This window comes from Rhyacophila brunnea, unplaced genomic scaffold (assembly GCF_057557595.1).
Source record: "Rhyacophila brunnea isolate RB1 unplaced genomic scaffold, BYU_Rbru_1.0 scaffold_16, whole genome shotgun sequence".
NCBI classification, from domain to species: domain Eukaryota; kingdom Metazoa; phylum Arthropoda; class Insecta; order Trichoptera; family Rhyacophilidae; genus Rhyacophila; species Rhyacophila brunnea.
This window is the reverse complement of record NW_028232816.1, coordinates 39,163,924-39,183,742: the sequence shown is the minus strand read 5'-3', so window position 1 is coordinate 39,183,742 and position 19,819 is coordinate 39,163,924. Positions and strand designations below refer to the sequence as shown.

The 19,819-nt window shown below is 34.5% G+C and overlaps 2 protein-coding genes across 2 annotated transcripts; one reads left to right on the top strand and one right to left on the bottom strand.

Annotated features, from left to right (window-relative positions):
* Positions 1-10,788, top strand: LOC147074700 (signal peptide peptidase). Its single transcript, XM_085943368.1, has 6 exons — positions 1-225; positions 1,889-2,070; positions 5,354-5,522; positions 6,245-6,428; positions 7,210-7,519; positions 9,258-10,788. Exons 1-6 carry the CDS (start codon positions 25-27, stop codon positions 9,316-9,318), a joined length of 1,107 nt encoding a protein of 368 aa, XP_085799494.1. The 5' UTR covers positions 1-24; the 3' UTR covers positions 9,319-10,788.
* A 2,782-nt stretch (positions 10,789-13,570) lies between these two features.
* Positions 13,571-19,138, bottom strand: Prosbeta4 (Proteasome beta4 subunit). Its single transcript, XM_085943367.1, has 4 exons — positions 18,951-19,138; positions 18,641-18,834; positions 16,977-17,139; positions 13,571-13,805 (listed from the first exon to the last, which is right to left on the bottom strand). The coding sequence occupies exons 1-4, from the start codon at positions 19,039-19,041 to the stop codon at positions 13,648-13,650; spliced, it is 606 nt and encodes a 201-aa protein (XP_085799493.1). The 5' UTR covers positions 19,042-19,138; the 3' UTR covers positions 13,571-13,647.
* Between the last annotated feature and the right edge of the window lie 681 nt (positions 19,139-19,819).

The window sequence follows — 19,819 nt, the reverse complement described above, 5'->3', positions numbered from 1 at the left end:
AGTTGACTTTACAATTTTGACAACATGGCTGACGCGGCAGATACGGTCGTGTCTGAAACAGTAGAGAAATTAGAAGAATTTATAGAAACTGTCAAAAATGTTACTGAGAAAGTACCCTCAACCCCCGAAGGAATGGCGGTAGCATACGGCAGCTTAGTAATAATGGCCCTGCTTCCAATATTTTTCGGCTCATTCAGATCTGTCAAACACCATAAGGAACAAAAGGTACGTGGACAAATTGTACCACATTTATCCATTTAGATTTTGTCATGACCGTGATGTCAGCATTATTTGCTATTTTTTGATACAACCCTCTGCAGTATAGATGATTTTCTTCCGTTTTAATACATTTCCCTTCAATTTGCACCAAGGCGTTGTTGGGAAACTGTCGAGACCGCACACTATGCAGTTTCATTATTGAAATCGAACACAGTAGAGATAACGCTATCTAATGCATTGACGCTTAACCAATGCCAGCCTTATTATTAACCTAATTGTTTCCATACTATAATAATTACATAGCTACCTTCAGTACATAATCTTCGATAAGTTTTTATAGGTTCTTAACTTGAAAAATCAAAAATAATGATGCAATTCATGGGGTGGTGGAATCGTCACAATGTGGATGACTGACTAACAATTACGGTACAGTTCGGTTATGAGGAATACAGCGGAGAACACATTTTGAAAATAGCCGATATACTGAATTATTTGTTAGGTTAACCTAACCTAACCTAAATTACTTTTCTACCAACATTGATTGGTGGCTGTCTCCTAAACAGAAAGATCATGACGTGTATGTGAATTACTCATCTGCAACAATTCTTCTACTTCCATCAAAGAATATAGCATCAATTCAACAGATTTATGGCTGTATTATAGACCCTTGTATAATAAGATTTATCGAGCGATTTTCCTAACCATCTCCGCACATAAAAACGGCTTGGCTGTCCCAAATATAAAGCTATTCTTGATAAAATCACTTTTATTCAAAGAACACGCACTAGATAGAACGAGTCTTATACGTTATTTCAGTTATAACATTTGAAATTATTTAGCAAGCGCGTGAAGCATGGTTAAATTGGTAAACTCCACAGATATGAACATCGCTCAGTTGCCATTCCGATTTTCTTACATCACGCAACGGTGGCCATTTTTTATGTTCATTGTGACTACTTGAGTGCAGCTATAAATGAGACGTGTATTTTCAAAGTTAAGAAGCCTAAAAACTGTTTACGGTGTTGATGTTACATAATATTTTTTTTGTATTGGAATAAGCTACTTTTGTAACTTACAGCGATTTTGAAGTTGATTTTTCTACTGGACTATTAGGTTCTTCTATACAATTTTTTTTTCTGACCATGTCCGATCCTAATGGAATCACATGGGTCTATAATACAAAAAATACTTCTTTAAAATGTTATTCTGACATTCATAACTCATTTTCGTCAAGTAGTGGAATAAGTTCACTTTGAAAATACACCCCTCAAATGGTTTTACACAAATTTAATTTTACAGGATTTTTCAACTAAATAATAATGCCAAAGTGTGATATTACGGGCTGCTTATCTACTCATCGTGACAGAGATTGTCTTTTTATACGTCTTGCAAATTGACAAATAAATGTCTTAGCAGAAGTGTGAAGTTCTCTTCAAATGAAATTGCAATGCAAAGTCACTTGTAGCTAATTTCATATGTGGACCAATGGTCTTTTTTTTTGCTTCAATTCCATACATTTAAGCTCTATCTCTTTATAGGAAGGTTTTCAATATCTTTGCTTTTATTGCATTTTTAGGTTAACAATTTATGGCAATATCATTTGAATTTAAACTTCTTCATTGATTTTTAAATAATTCTGTCGTTATTTTAATATTTATATTTTTTTCAGGAATCTGGAACAAAGCCAGAGACTATGACAAGTCAATATGCACTTATCTTCCCACTGATTGCATCCTGTGCGCTCTTCGGTCTATATATATTTTTCCAAATCTTCTCCAAGGAATACATTAACCTTCTGTTGACTGGTTATTTCTTCTTCCTCGGGGTCATATCTCTTAGCCATTTGTTAAGGTAAATAAAACAATTTATTGTACAAGTTGGTTATGGGGAAGCCAGGCGGGAACCGCGCTAATTGTCATAGTTGATTTTGACAAAATTCATGAATTTCAAGAATGAAAACCTAACTCAATTTAACCTAAACTAACCCAACCTAACAAATAATCCAGTATATCGGGTATTTTCAAAATGTGTTTGTCGCTGGCTTCCCAATAACCGACATGTACCCAATTTATTCTATTAATACTTTGGACGCGGAAGACGCACACGGCGCGTAATGACCAGGCGGCCGATCGATGTAATTAACGTGCATTTTAAAGGGGGCAATTAAAATCTCATAATCTCTTCAGCAGCGAAAGCGTTAATATAAAAAAAAAGAAATAGATTAATTACTAGTACTCTTGTGACTGCGTAAATATCGCGGGTGTGTATTATTATAAGGATCACTTGATATTAAAACACTGTTATCAATAATGAAGAGTGAATTTTTACAACACTGTTAGGATAGCTCGTAACGTCAAATTCGGTCAATAACATAGCACTATAACGAAGTGAAGACAGTCTACTTATCAGTAGCGAAGGGTGGAGGTAGGCTGTTTAGATCCGCCATAAATAGTGCACATTATACTTTGTTAGTCATACGTATTTGAACTAAGACTACAATTTACAGATGGTATTGGTTAGTTTTTAAAACTCTGCCTAATAGTTTTGGTATATTTCGATATGACAAAATTGTGAACACTTTTTCATTCATACTTATATGTTATCGTTAGATTAAGAATACATATTATTATTATTGGTTAATTTTTTTAAATTCAAAGCCCTGCCTAAACCAAGCTATAATAGATAACAAATATTATTCTATCTATAAAATATCCAAAGTTATATATAATTTAATTGCATAATTTTAAATATTTTATAAATAGATGAGTATTTTTTGACTATTATCAATTATGGCTTGGTTTTCGCAGGTTGAATCGAATTATAAAAACTAAGCAACACCGTCTGTAAATTATTGTAGTCTTATTTCAATGAAAATAAATACGTATGACTGACAAAGTTTAGTGTGCATCATTTATGGCGGATCTTAACAGCCTACCTCCACACTTCGCCCAGACAGTTTTAATCAATATGTCACAAACAATAGTTTTGAGTCAAGTGAATAAAGATAATTATGCCACTGTTATTTTTAATAATCTATAACCAGTAAACAGCGTCAATAATGAAGGAAGCGATATGTCAGTTGAATTCCTAAGGCTTCGGCTACATAGGCAGGTGCTTCTCTAGCCCTGAGCTAGATGCTATGCTTGTCTACTAAAAACACTACTGCCACATTAGGCCCCCATAGACGGACAGTTCTCGTAGCAGTTTGAACATGGCACAGACAATAACTGTTCAATAACTGTACGTTAGTGGACACACCACAGATCAGTTTAACTACCCCATTTAAATCTGTCGAACTGTCAACAGACGTGCCCATATACGTACAGTTATTGTCCGTGGCAGAGCAAGTGTCAAAAACTATGGAGGTTATGTTCGCGGAGATAATACACAGGGGTATTGTTTAAATTAGTTTTAGGTAGGGTATACTTGAACGATGATACACGAATAATTTGACATAAATACACACCTATGACGTTGGTAAAATGAATCATGATTTCGCTAGTGGATTGTGTATTTTATCGATTCACCGAAACAATATTATACACATTCGTGTAAATATAAAATATAATCTTTTCTTTTGAATAAATTATTCCCTTTAATGGACAGTATTAATTAAGTAAGAAAACGGTAATATTTATAAAGGTATTGATTTTATATACAATAAGCCACAAAATTATATTTACATCAATCATCAGTATAATAATTAATTACTATGATATTATTAAAATATATACTTAGATTTTATTTAGATTTAGCGACATTGTCATTCACAATTAGGTATATTAATTTATGTTGTGAACGTCTTAAATTAATAATTTGTAATATTCACTACATACAATAAATAAAATTAGTCTATATTTTCACAATAACTTAATATTTATAATGCTCTCTAAATTTTTAACATTTATATTATATTGTATAAAATAATATGTTTACATAAATAACTATTACTTTGTTTTACTCTCGTAAAAATAAATAAAATATAATATTTGCGATCTCCGCGTACATAATATTATTATATTTTTAATAATAAATGAATTTGTATTTTATAACAAGCAACACCAGCCGTAGTTGTATCGTGCGGTATATTCTACTTTACGTTACCGCCATCTAATGTCAGTCGAGAACTTTCGGCTAGTTGAAATTCCAACAGTTTTACAAAAACACGGGAGTGGGGGGTCGCTGGCAGTTTGAACATGGCACATATCTGAAAGGTCGAAAAGTGTCCGTCTATGGGCGCCGCAGATTATCTACCAAAGATAACTGTATAGTTATTAACTGGCATGTTCAACCTGTTACGAGAACTGTCCGTCTGTGGCCGGCAATTGCAGGCTACGTGCTTAGGTACAAACTCTTTTGACATTTGGGAGTGCTCAAGTCAACGACGATATGTCACTCTCAAAACTAACCAGAAAGCTACTTCTCACAGAGAATTTAACTTTAAAATTTCTCAAATTCAAACTTCTTGCGTGCGTACTTTCAATTATTCATCCCATGCGTCATTAATCATAACATCAAAATATACGGTGTTTGACGTTGTGTCATACTGAAGAAACATCCGCCATCTTGCAAAATCCATAGACAATGGCAAAATCACTAGGTGACACAATAAAAATAACAAACCACGTTTGTTCGCCGGGAGACTCATAATCACGTAGCGAGGCGCGAAGCGTGCAGTGTGGCCATTGCGATAGAATAGTGTGCGTTCGTTCACTAGGATATGTCACCTAGCACGTAGCCACCAAGCAAAGCACCTGCCTATGTGCCCGAAGCCTTAACCTTAGTGATTATGGAAAATATATGGTTCAATTTATTTGTCTATCCATAATCTTGGTGATAACATCGCGTCTCGCTTACTCTTGTTGAATGAGATTTGCAAGACAGTCAGCACTTTTACGTGCAAACAGTTATTATCGCGATAGTTTAAAATACACACTATTTGTGCATGTAAATCCATGCACGTGTACAGGCATTATAAAAACATATAACTGTATTTTTTTATAAATACACTTGCGTGTAAGTGGCACATATGCGCATTCCTTTTTGTACACTGCAGCTTCTACAAAGCAGTTGGTGGGCAATCTTTGATTTTGTTACTTATTGTGTTGATTTCATTAGTTTATCTGTTTTTTAGTCCGGTGGTAAGCAGTGCTGCTGCTGCTCAGGGTTGGTTTCCGCGGATTCCGTTCCATCTACAGTTTCACTGTGGCACAGACGAGATCCTCAACTATCAATTTACCTCACACGACCTGCTCTGCTATGCTGCGTCAACTGTTGTCGGCATCTGGTATTTGCTCAATAAAGTGAGTTTTCTCGGAGAAATTATGTGCATCCAAATTAAAACTTACAATACAAATTCGAATTGAAACATGAAGATCGTCAGTTGAGAGGACAATTTTTTCTTTCCAAATCTCATGGCAGAACATAATGTACTTGTTCACAAAATATGTATTTTTTAACTATAGTTGGTTTGGTCCATCATTAGAGTTTAAAAACATATTGTTGAAAATTCAGTGCAGTTTTGTGTTTGTCATCCAACTAAAGCCACAGATTTGCAATATGGAGATTTTAAATTTAAAACTATAAAAATTATTAGCTATTAAAATAATTCAATATATTAGTGTTATTATAGTATGGTCAGCCATTTATGATTCGCAAAAAATGTACATTTTGGTCGCATGAGGCCCTCTGGATGCCGATTATAGACTATTGATTTGTCATTGGAAATTATAATTTTATTTTGGGTCTTAAAAGCTTTAAATCATGGTAACAATATTAGTACCTACTTAACTTGATATTCTAGTTTTTATTTAATGCATCACTTGATATCTGAATATTGAACGTATTATAGGTTTTTCAAATATTTAAAACGTAAACTATTCCAGTTTAGTTGTCGTCTAACCTACGAAATTATTTGGTTAACTAGTTTGGAGTGTATTGAATGGGGCGTGTGGGTCGTTTGCATTTGATTGCAGCAAGCCCATTTAGTCTGTGGCAATATATTGATATTCATTTTGTACGACAGCATTGGATTGCCAACAATCTGTTTGGCATGGCGTTTGCCATCAACGGAGTGGAGTTGCTGCATCTGAACAACGTGGTGACGGGCTGCATCCTCCTGTGCGGTCTGTTCTTCTACGATGTCTTCTGGGTGTTCGGCACCAACGTCATGGTGACCGTGGCCAAGTCATTTGAGGCACCAATCAAATGTGCGTATTATATATTTTATAAAACATGTCAGAAACACATTAGAAACCAATTTCTAATGCGGTACCTAACATAATATATTTTATTTCATTAAAAAGCCTAACTACATACAATATTGTATGTAGTTAGGCATTTAACATAAAAAATTAATAAAATGTATTATGTCTTCATGAAGCTGTTACACCACTTAGGTATTGTGATTTGTAATAATAGTTTTTTTTATATTCTCTGTTCCTTATACCCCGTTTACACTTGCATGGATTTACTATCGACAGTCAGTTGGTCAGTCCGACAGTTATCGCGGTCATAACGAGAAAATGTATGGGTAAACATGTATTATCCTGCAGTTGCAAGCTTGCATGCATGAATGGCAGTAAATTCATGCATGTGTACAGGCGCTATTATATTACACTGCATAGTTTATTAAAACCAAAATTAATAAGCTCCAATTTACATAGTAATCACATCGGAGCTATTACAAACACGAGCCCTTATTTATTTAAATTAAGTTATCCGGACTTACTACAATAAAATTGAAAGCCTACATTTGTGTCTGTGCTGATAGAGCAGTTTTTTGTCTCTTATAAAATTTAAATTTTGTCATCAGGAGTGGAGTGGATGTCAATATCAGGAGGTTTAACAGTTCAACTTTACTATGATATAATATTATACTTTCTTAAAAATAATATTAAACATTATTTGGGTATCAAAGTCTTCCATGTCTATAAAGTTATATTGAATTAGTCTAGTGACTGATAAATCATCCCCTATTTCCCTTTGCAGTGGTGTTCCCCCAAGACTTGCTGACGAACGGGTTAAGCGCGACAAACTTTGCGATGCTGGGTCTGGGAGATATCGTGGTGCCAGGCATCTTCATCGCCCTGCTCCTCCGCTTTGACAAGAGCCTCCAGAGGAACACGCACACTTACTTCTACGCCACTTTCGCCGCCTACTTCCTGGGATTGCTGGCCACTATCTGCGTGATGCACATATTCCGGCACGCGCAGCCCGCGCTCCTGTATCTGGTTCCTGCCTGCCTCGCGACGCCGCTTCTCCTGGCGTTACTCAAGGGAGACATCAATGCTCTCTTCTCGTAAGTCTGTAATAACATGTCTGCAATTTTGAAGAAGGAGGCATACTGTATCATTTAAAAAAAAGAAAATTCTAGATGTGGTCGACGACGCATATTTTACAAGTTTTGCTACTGATATTTTAAGTGGCATTCGTGAAATAGAAATTTTATTGCCTAACCACTTTGTGAAACTGATTTAATTTCTGAATGTATTATCATACATAATTATTATTCATCTGTATAACACATAGGTAGAGAATTGGGCTATAAAAACATCAAACAAGTCAAACATCAATATAATATAGTCGAACTCGGTTATTACGATCACGTATATAGCGAGATCTCGGATCTAATGACGAAACATTCGTTGATATTTTAGTTTATGATTTTCTCCATACATTTATTCACTGTTATAACGAACAACTTATCAGATATATCGAGTTAAAATATCGTCAAAAAATTTCTTAAAACTTAATGTGTCGATCGTTTAAAAACATTTCTACCCTAAGCAATAAAAAGTCCAAACGAACAGGATGCCGCCGGGATCGCATTATGTTTATGACCCTAGGTGTTTCCGCCGACAATATTGAAAAATATCCACGCATATGGTTGAAATAAGTAAAAAATCCAAGGTTTGTGAAGTCAATAGATACCTACCAGCGTTCATTACTATAAATTTCTTTTGTAGTTTATAAATGCCATGCTTGTTTCGGGGATTTTTACGATGGTTTTCAGATTTTTTATTTTCAACTTTTTGTATTAAGCTACCGCTCATTTAAAAATACCTATTCTCTGATATAACGAGTAACGCTTATAACGAGCAAATTCAGTCGGTCCCTACTTCCTCGTAATAACCAAGTTCAACTGTATTATAATTATGTCAATTAATAACAATACCACGTCAGATGATATATTATGTGAGTGTCTAGCCAAGTCCAGACCAAAATACATATGACCGCAAACAAATTATAGACACTATGTCATTTGTTTGAAACTCAACACACGTCTACACCTGTAAACATTGCATCAAATTATGTGTATTTTAAACAGGCCACATTGTACAAATTTGCGCATTTTAATCAGAACAACATTCCACAAAACCTTGTGTCACTACTTCCAATGAAACGGTGAATATTTGTGAACAGTTTTTATACAATGTTTATTTGTTTACCGACAGAAGTATGTCAGTCAGGATTAACCTCGAGTGAATGACCGACAACGAATTTCCGTAAAAAAATGAGCCTGTGCAAGGACACGCACGGTGGAAGTTAAACTTCTTTGCTATGAGTGCCGAGATGGCAAATGGCTCTAATAATTTTTGATATATACATATGCATAAAATATGTCAATTTTTATAGCATAATTTCCATTGTTTGTATATAGTGTACAGAAATATCAAGGGAGGTAATTGAAACGGAGTAAAATAAAGACATATTTTTTAAATATAGGACATTTGAAACAAAATGACCCAATAAAAAATAGTCCCGGAGTATTACAATATTATTGATATAATTTCAACGTGAATCAGAAAACAAAATTGTTCAATTACTTAATAGTTAAATATTATTACGATACAGTAGTAGAAAGTAATAGACAATTACCATTATTGTCGCTTTCATTTAATCAAGTTTTTGACAAAACCTTTTTTTTATTTGACTTACGTATCCTGTTAATTTTTAAAACTGTTTCAATACCTTTTCAGGAGGCCACCAAGATCCACTGATGAATGAATAATGAATACTAATTTGTTTCGTTTCAGGTATGAAGACCATCCTTCAGACACAAACGCAGAAAAGAAAGAAGACGACAAGAAGAAATAATCACCGCACAAATACTGTAGATTGATTTTTCTCATTATACCCGACTAATAATAATTTTTAGTTGTGATTTTTGGTTCACCGTTTTTTATTATCCTGTCTCTTCAAATGGATTCGCGTAATCTTAATGTTGTGTGAGTGACGATCGGCTGGTTGACATTTCGAGGGAGTGCTGGTTTTTTATAAATAATAATTTCCAATTTCCGGATGAGTTTGACTATTTTTTTAAGTTTAAATAAATTTATTTTTGTACAAACACCGTACGTACTGTGTAAACAATGTTGGTTTAGTATTAACATGATGTAACTACCGGGAAAACCGTTTCAGTAATTTTTTTTCTCTAATGACCCTTTGCATTTGGATATCTTTAGTCTATATTCAAAGCAAATTGTTTTAAATCAATAGGAGGTTGATTTTTATCATTAGTTTTGTAGGTGTATGTTATTTTATAGCGGTATATTTATAAAACATAGCATTTACAAGATGTGTCCAATTGATAATTGATTCAATTGGTGACGAACTAAAACAAACACGATTGCGGAGAAAGGATACTGTCGCTTAAAATTTAAAGTGATATGCCGTGACTTTTGCATGTAGGAATGCTGTTACAATATTTAATTAGGGTTACAAGTGTAATCTTGGCAACTGGTCGATGAGGTGTATAGTTAAAAAATATTTAAGTAATATATCTGTATGTGACAGATAAGCTACGGTGTGTTAAAATTGGGTGAAATTGAGTTATTACCATGATCAAGGAACACAAAAATAATGGAAAGCGGGTTATCTTCTGGGTGGCTTAAATCCCGTGAAATATGGGATAAATTTAGACACGTGTTAAAGAATCGTATGGTATTTTTAATAGTTCTCCTATTAAAACGCAAAACGGACAATCTGTGCGCTTTGTATTTCTTGCCAATAAACCAAATTTGGCTTTTCTGCCTTGATCCATGGCGACTGGCTTTCACATTTCTATCTTAGTAATCTGTTTTGTGACAATGATAAATACTGGGTACTCGTAATGTCTTAACAATGAAAAAGTCTTTGGAGGTAAACACTAAAAAATTATTTAAAAACTAGAACTACAGAAATGCAGGTTATAAATCTTTTAACATAATAATATGTACCAGATGCTTAAAGCACAAAAAATCACCAATTTGTCAATGTGAGCATACCATAGTTTACTTATCTAGTGCAAATATAGAACATTTGGGAGAAGTATGTATGGTTAAGTAAAGTTAAACATACAATTGCGCAATAAATATGAAGTACTTCATCGATTATTTCTTTGCATCTGCCGTTAGTTGCGTGAAGACAATTTGGGATATTTTTTAACTACAAAATCCCAGACTTTTATTAATGTCATGCTGACGTTAAATTTGATGAGTTGTGAGTTGGTGACCAACTTGCTGTACATCCCCTTACCCTGGGCCAGTCCTATCAGATCACAAACACCTTGGACACTATGCTACTTACAAAAGTTGCCTAGCCAAGAGAATCTCTCTCTTATCTTTCCCTGCATTATGACTCGGTGTTAATCATACTTTGCGGAAGTATACAACCTTTCTGCGCATGAGAGTTACCATAAGTTCTCTTGACTTATTGGTTTGTCTTTCGACCTAATAGCGAAAGTACATATATTAAATGTTTTATTTATAATACAATTAATATAAAGATATTTTGAAATTAGACACCTACGTATTGATATGATTTTAATGATTTGTTTTGAGTGTAGACCAATAATTGTATTTATTATAATAATGTATATTACAATATGTGTATCTGTTAAGTATTTCCGTTAATTGTTTCTCGCACATTAATATAGCCTTGTATTTTAGATATGAATTACGTGTTAATACATAATATGAACATTCCTCGTATCTTTACCATAAGACTGAAAAATAATCATGATGAATTCTAGAATATCTAAGTTTTTACAACAATTAAAAGTGTGCAAACTATTTTTTTAATCATTGCATTTCAGGTGGAGCCCACAGCCACCGTTAACGTTAAATATCAGTGTATATTTTAGGATGGTTGTTTGTCAAACATTCACTCGAATCTATATCGAATTCGAGATATACATATTGTTATTAAAATAATTTACTGTTTCTTTCATTTGGGTCGGCCATTATGTTTCAACAAAATGTCCTATATTATTTAGTACCTTTTCTAGTCTAATTTCAAATAAAATAGGCAGAATGGCCCTCAATTGTATGTATAATAACTGATTTGTTGAGGAAAAATAATCTAAAAAGTGGTACAAGTGCAAAGGGTTATAAGATTGTTGAACAATATTATGTTTTTAATAATATTACGTACTTAATCATATAAAGCAAAATCAAAACAGTATCTATGTATGTAATGTTCTTAAATAAATTCCTGATATAAAACATATTTTTAACAAAGAAAATGTATTTTTATTATTTTGTTCAAATTTCATGTTGCCACCCAAACATTTACATTCAAGAGCCAATATTTCTTGATGCTTAAGCGTTGGACTATAACGCCGAGAGTCCCAGGTTCGAATCCTGGGTCTGGCAAGTACACATATTGTTTTTCAATTTGTGTGTGTCAGGGTATGGACCTAATAGGTTGAGCAAGTGGCTGACATCCATTTCTCGTAAAAAAAAAACATAAATCTGTCAATACAAACCTCTACTCTGTGGAGGCCCATTTGATCCTATTAGGATCGGACATGGTCGAAAGAAAGAATTATACCGGCAACACCGCTTCTCTGGTTTCTTCTGTCTATGGTTGGAGAGGACGATCAACAATGTTGAACAAAACATTCTATAAGGCTTGGGAATTAATATTTGAAACTGTGCAAATAAATTTGGACTAAAATATCTTATACAAATCTACAAACTTATCTAAAGAATGGATGGGGGAGCCACCGTCGAAAACTACCCAATCAAGACTCGCAACTGGACAGAATCTGACATTCGAATGATGTTTTCAAGATGGCATCCATATGGTAGTTCATCGTTCCATTTTTGACCGTTCTTTAGATAAGTTTGTAGGACTGTACATTTGAGGGGTGGGGTGTATTTTCAACGTGAACATATTCCACTACTTGACGAAAATGAGTTATGAATGCCAGAAATTTTAAATGAGTATTTTTTGTATAGAATAACCTAATAGCATTCAATCCAGTAGAAAAATTAACTTCAAAATCGGTGTTATGTAGTTAGAAAAGTAACTTATTCCAATATAAGAAACACATTTAACGTCAACACCGTAAACCTAGGGGCGGCAGGTTATATGAAAGTATGGTGAAGCAGGCTGGTATGGTGAGGCAGGCTAGTAATCAAGTTGTAACATTATATTATATGGGTATGTCATAATGACCAAAGTAAATCCTCCGTCATGTCCTGAATTTTTTTTATCGCGTCGCTATTTCTCGAAAGTTGTCGACTATTGTTGGCCTGCTTCATTCAGTTGTATGAGAGAGCCGATTACTTGCCCCTCTTTTTATTTAATACTTCTATGCCGTTAACACTTTTTTGGCTTTTGCCAAAAATTTGTTGAAGTGGAATAAGTTCACTTTGAAAATACACGGCCCATTTGTGTTGTGACATTTGAAATTATTTTGCAAGCCCATAAAATTGGTAAGCTTCCCAAATATTAAGATCGCTCCGTTGCCATTCCAATTTTCTACTTTACGGATGGTTTAATTGAATTTTAAAAACTACATCTGCAATTTCTTATTCTTGGTTCAATGAAAATAAATAAAGTACGACTGTCAAAGTTTTTTCTTTTTTTTATTGACCATGTCCGATCCTAAGATCATACGCACTGTTGCCATATTTTTGTCAACGAATTATAGTACGCAGACATAAAAATTATAGTATTTGTGCGATTTACATCAAGGTGATTAACGAGAGCTTTTTTTAGCTCTCTCAAACATCTTTACTCCTATATTTCATCATTACCAACCTTTTTTTTCTGAAATTTCAAAATTATAGTATTTTCAGACTTTTATAATATCGTACATAGTACGCGGGGCTAAATTATAGTAGGTACAAATACTATAATTATAGTACGCTTGGCAACACTGATTATACTGAAGGGCCTCCACGTAGTGGAGGTTTATATTAACAGATTTTTGTTTTTACGCCACTTGCTGTACCTATTAGGTCCACTAAGTTTAGTATGCACTATTTATGTCAGATCTCCACAGCCTACCTCCATGGTATGGTGAAAACTAAATATTTTGAATGTTAGTTATTCATAATTGTATAAATAAAACATCTAGACTATTTATATGTTAATTTTATTATAAAGATTAAAACAAATTTTAGCAGACGGCTTCTTACAATAATTAGATATATTTTAACAATCAATGTTATCAGGGCTAATGCTGGTTAGATTCTTGATGCCTTCGGCTCCGACCACCACTACTTTGAATTTAGGGAGGTTCACAATGAGTCGCTTGCCGATCTCCTTCACGCATTTCTTCATTAAGTCATATGCCTGCTGCTCTGAAAAATCTGCAAACAGACGGAATCTATTAGTTTACAAACGATTCATGCTACTTTTTATCTCAAGAACGTTAGTGCGTATAGTATATGACTAGGTAATCCAATCCTGAGCCAAAATTTTGATCCCGGGATTACAATTTGACGATCCCGGGACTGGTATTGGCGTTTTTTTTGATGGTTAATATTATTATTTTTTTATTTATACAAATAGCATTGATAAAATCGGTCAAAAATGTCTAGTATAATTTATACTAGACATTTAACGGCCCACATGCTCAGCGTAGGTCAAAATTGAGCTTTTATGGTATTTTCAGAGCATAAGCCTGGACATTCCTTAAACGTTGTAGAAAATCTATTTATATAATTTTGAAGCCTTATTATCCTTTATATTTATTTTAAACAGTTGATGACTGCATAAAGTATTTTTATTACATAAAATAGTATTCTTTTAAACCTCTCGTTCTAATGTTTTAGAATATAGTCATATTTCAGTACATCCATGTGCAGTGGTGTTGAGATTTTTTAATTTTTAAACGCATTTACAAAACCATTAGTAAAATTAATGTTAACATTATATAGTGACATAATTACGATAAAAAATTATATTTTATAATCTTTGTGATCCCAAATTTGACAAGAATTAGGCATTTTATTATTCAAAAAATGGGCACGATTAACACATTTGAAGATAATTCTGAAGATACTGATTATAAGCTATGTCTTTGACCATTCAAATGTGATAAACATCCTATGAATGATTGCTTTATAATAATTATTGACCTAAGAATAAGGAAGTATTTTTTTGAAATACGCCATTTCTATTGGCTTTTTCCAGTGGTTAAGCTACGACATACGGCCGTAGCCATAAATTGACAAACGATAAATGAAGTAGGGAGTAAGATCATGGTAACGCGCGTGTTTGAACATGTACCGTATTTGAAAAAATATTTTTTTTTTCGGTTAAGACAATCCCCAAGGTTTCAGGATTATGTTTACTAATCCCGGGATTCATAGGTATCGAAAATTGTCCGGGTTCCTCTACATATGATAATACTATCACCCCCTAAAATATTATCAAACACTTTATTACAAGACTGTCAAATGTCAATTATGATGGTAACACCATGCGGACTTATATACAGTATGAATATGCAAAAAATCGTTTTTATGGTTGTGAGCACACCAAAAGTCAAAGATTTCCGCCCGCACATTAAGAGCAAGGTCTGTAAAGGGGTGGAGCATGTAAAATACTGTGATTGTCATGTACATGAAGACTGGTCCCAGACCATGAAATTACGATCAGGATTGAGATAGCATGAGAAGCACTTTTGGTTCGAAATGTAGCTGTATCGGCGAACCGTGAAGATATCCTAAGCTGATCACATTACCAATGAGGACGTTTTAAAATGAGTCAATAAGACAAGACAAATTATAGGTACCATCAAGCACAGAAATGATTTATTCAAACTCCTAATGCCCATGAAGGTAGAGCGCTGTAGAAATGTGGGTAGAAGGAGAGTCTCATAGCTCGTGTCCGGAAATTTGTACTTATGCAGTTCGCCGTATCACACTTCACCGTGAAATTTTGTATCGGAGATATATGGTCGTATATTAAAGACCGCCCAAACTCTTTGGGTTGTATAATACTGAGATAAAATTCATGTCTAAATAAAATAACGTTCTTGTCGGTTTACAGAAAGCCAGCGGCAAACAAATTTTGAAAATAACCGATATACTGGATTTTAGGTTAGTTTAGGTTTTGATTCTTGAAGGAACATTATTGTCTGCAAAGCTCCACGAACAACGCATAATTTTTTCATCTTGGTTCCGATAAGAAAACTCATGGCTAACTGTGCTACGGTGAAATTAATACATACAATTTACATGTAACCCTCAGAGCTACGCAACCTTTGCAAGTGGCTTAAAAGTCCAAGGTGTTGGGGATCTAATATGACTGGATCCATAATGCAAGTTGGTCGCCAATCTTTGATAGAAGACTGCACCAAAAAAAGTTGAAAAACTGTCCACAAGGAAGTGGACTATCCATCCAATGACGTTTGATGCGACGTTGAGACCTACCTGAATTATCATTTATTATACCAAATGATTATTATTAAAAGCCTTAAATAGAGATGGGCTGGACAACATAGCTCGAAGAAGAGACAGTCGTTGGACAAATCTAATCATCCAGTGGTATCCAAGAAGTACAAAACGTCCGCAAGGTAGACCTAGAGGCAGCTGGATCGATGAAATGATAAAGTTCTGCGGAAGTACGCGTTCTCAGTATTTCAAAATGTTCCAAATTAACATGATAAAAATTCCTCGAAAATAATGCACTTGCAACGTTTCACCATGAATCGTGATACGAGTAGGTAAAGTTGTCAGATAGCAGCGGCGGAGTGGTGAGGTGAAGTGCAGTTAGAGGTATGTCCGAGGTACATCAAACTGTTGTCGATTGATTGCGTGGGGTTAGTCAGACTCTCAGTCGAGTGTGTCTAAAGTTAATTTAGTTATACAGTAAAACCTCGTTAATACGAATTCCATGGGACCGAAAATCGAAAAAAAATTTCGAATTACAAATTGTGAAATGCATGGGGGAAAATTTTTTTTTTTTTTTTTTTGATTTTCATCAATATTGTTTACGATCATAGATGTGCCTACCACATTTCCGGTTCCATGTGTTAATGGGTCATAAAATGTCAGGATTATTTTTATTACTTCTTAAAATAAGTAATTTATGATGTTTTACGAAAAATCTGTCACAATTTTCAATGACTGGCTCATGAAATAGTGTACTTTATTACGATTTATTGAATATTTTTATATGCCAGGACACTGAAATAATTTCGAATTACGAAATTCGAATTAAAGGTATGGTTTTATATGAAAATAATGTTCAATGGACTTTTGTTTCGCGAAAATTTCGAAGTACGGTGAATTTCGAATTATCCGTGTTCTTATTAATAAGGTTCTACTGTAATTACGTAGGGAAGTAAGTTGCTCAATTGGTAAAGCATATTGACCGAAATCCAATGGATGTTGGTTCCCGTCATGTCCGGCATTGTATTTTATACAAAGATTGGTTCTCCGTACTGTCACAACTCAAATTAAAGTTTTTGTAGTCTAGTACAATTGCTTCAACAATAAATCTACAGGCGAAAAGATAAACATAACACAAACCTGTTTCATGGTACTTATCCATGATGGCCTTTGCGAAAAATCCTCCGTATCCGTGAGCGGCGTACGGCACACTGACGCTGGATGCCAGATAGTCCATAAAGAAGAGAGCAGGTCCAGCCTCTTTGTCGTAACCTCCGAGTATGATGTTCACATTGTAGGGAGACTGTAACGAAGACGGTAGATTTTTATATAGGCCAATCTGATGCAGTATGAGGTATGATCACTATGAAGTGACGAGCATTGAATTGACAATAATGCATTATCAAACAAAAGATTTGCATACAGACAATTATTGATGGTAAACAAACATGTTAGTTCATTTCCTTTTGATTTATTGAGTACAGACAGCTAGAAAGACAGACAGAAGAAATCAACAAGAGAATCATGTCTGCGAATAAATGCTACTTTGGCCTGGTAAGACATTTTATATATCCCGCATACAATCTCGCCGAACTAAAAGCACTCTTTACAAGACACTTGTAAAGCCAGTGCTCACCTACGCATCGGAAACCTGGACATTAACTCTGCGAAATGAACGAGCCCTGAATATTTTTGAATGAAAAATTCTCCGCCGTAAATATGGACCGATCAGGGACGGCACCAATTGGAGGAGAAGATATAATGCTGAGCTCTACGGACTGTACGAAGATTGCAGCGCGGTTCAATCAATTAAGATTGGGAGACTGCGATGGCTAGGTCATGTGCACCGTATAAATGACAATGAACCGGCAAAGAGAGTGATGTCCAGCAATCCAATATGGCGTAGAAGAGGCAGGCCAAAGATTCGCTGGTTGGATGGATCTGCCAGTGACTGCCGTATTCGTGGGTACCGAATTGGAAAGCGGCCACACTGGATAGGGACAGGTGGAGGGAGCTGTTGGAGGAGGCCAAGACCCACACCGGGTTGTCGCGTCCCTGATGATGATGATGTGACTGAGCTTGAAAATACTGCCCCTGCCTCGGACCAAAACGTTATTAAAAAAGTAACGTTTTCGTCCGCGTACTATTAAAAAAGTATAGTACATCAAAAATACCACAATTTTGAAAAATGGAATTAATTGAATTCGCCAGTTGTGCGGATATACCCCATTGCTTATTTCATTGCGTTTAAAAGTTGTCTATATTGTCGATGTTTAAAGTTCCGTAAAATGTTCGTACTTGAATCACAGCAAATCGTAATAACGTGAAGCGAGGGACGTAGTAAGTATAATCTATATAATATGAGATCTCAGTATGCGATATTGGTCTATGGACGTAGTCTTGCGTTGTATACTATGTATGTATGCCGGTGCTTGCATTTTTCGATCGTAAGAGGTGTTTTAATAAAGCAGGGCATCGGAATTACTCGAATTCTCCGTTATGTTTATGTGACAAACAAAAAACTTACATTTTCAATACATCCTATAATTTTTGCCGAAATACTATAATGTCTTGGACTATAATTCGATAACAATAAGATAGCTGAATTCCAAAATGGCGACTGACAGATAAAGACGACGGAGAACCAGTAAAAAGCACCCAAAGCAGAAAGTAATACATACATATTTTCAAAGAAAACTGACTTATTGTGACTACTCACTACTTTCTGTAATGTGAGATTGGACAATTTTCATTAGGTAATAAGTTTGTTAAACGGATGATATTAATTTTGATTGCGCACTCACCCTGCTTCTTAGTGATTCGGCGAGATTTCTTCTGGTGAAGTGTGCCGCGGCGGATGGACTTAATTCATAGCCATTTCGCATTTTGTAAAGTTGAATATTTTTCGCGATGTATTCCGCAAATTGTGTCGTGTCGCCCGGCTCTCCTACCACCGCCATCACCAAGTTCTCGGACATTTTATGAATCTTGTTTTCATCTGAAATGTATTTCAATTTGAGAAAATAAATAATAATTGTAAAAAGTGTTTACTCATTCACTTTGTATACGAGAATTTTGAGGTTAACAAATTATAAATGTCAAACATATCCTTACCGTCGTTGATAACCATAATACTGTGAGCATTTATTTGATCGGCAGCGATCATCACAAAATCATTGCATTTCATTCCTAAGAGGCACTCCATTTTCTATGTTTTTAACAATGATATTTGAATTCAGAGTTAAAAATTGACCACTCATCTACCGCAAAGTATAAACGCCGACTTGACTTGATTTGATAGTGTGTGTGTATTTTCAATATTGCCAGGATTTAAAAACTTTATGTCAATCGTGTCAAATACCTCAAGGATACTTAATCATGACAATACATAACTAAAGATAAAAATAATTCTGATATAGGTATAATACTATTAATGATGTTTATTGTATTATGTATAATACTATTACTACTGGTCTATTTACCTGGATCACCCAACTTACGTTATGAGGGTAATAAAATATTTTAATTTATTACAAAGCAAGTTCTTACCTACTTGTATTATTTTGGTTATAAAATATATCATAAAATTATGAATATTGCAAGAATATTGTGATATTTTATGATGACAAAGAATGTCCACTATAATAATGTAAAAAAATATTTAGGTAACTAATTTTATATTTATTTTCAAAATGAAATTTCTTCTTCTTTCGACCATGTTCGATCCTAATAGGATCTTACGGGCCTGCACAGAGTGGAGGTTTGTGTAAACAGATTTTTTTTACGAGAAATGGATGTCAGCTACTTGCTCAACCTATTACGTCCATACTCTGACTCATACACAAATTGAAAAACAATATGTGTACTTGCCAGACCCAGGATTCGAACCTGGGGCCCTCGACACTATAGACCGGCGCTTAAGCCACGTGGCCATCGTGGGTGTATAATTAGTGTAATACTTCATTCCTTTATCAGTAGTCCTC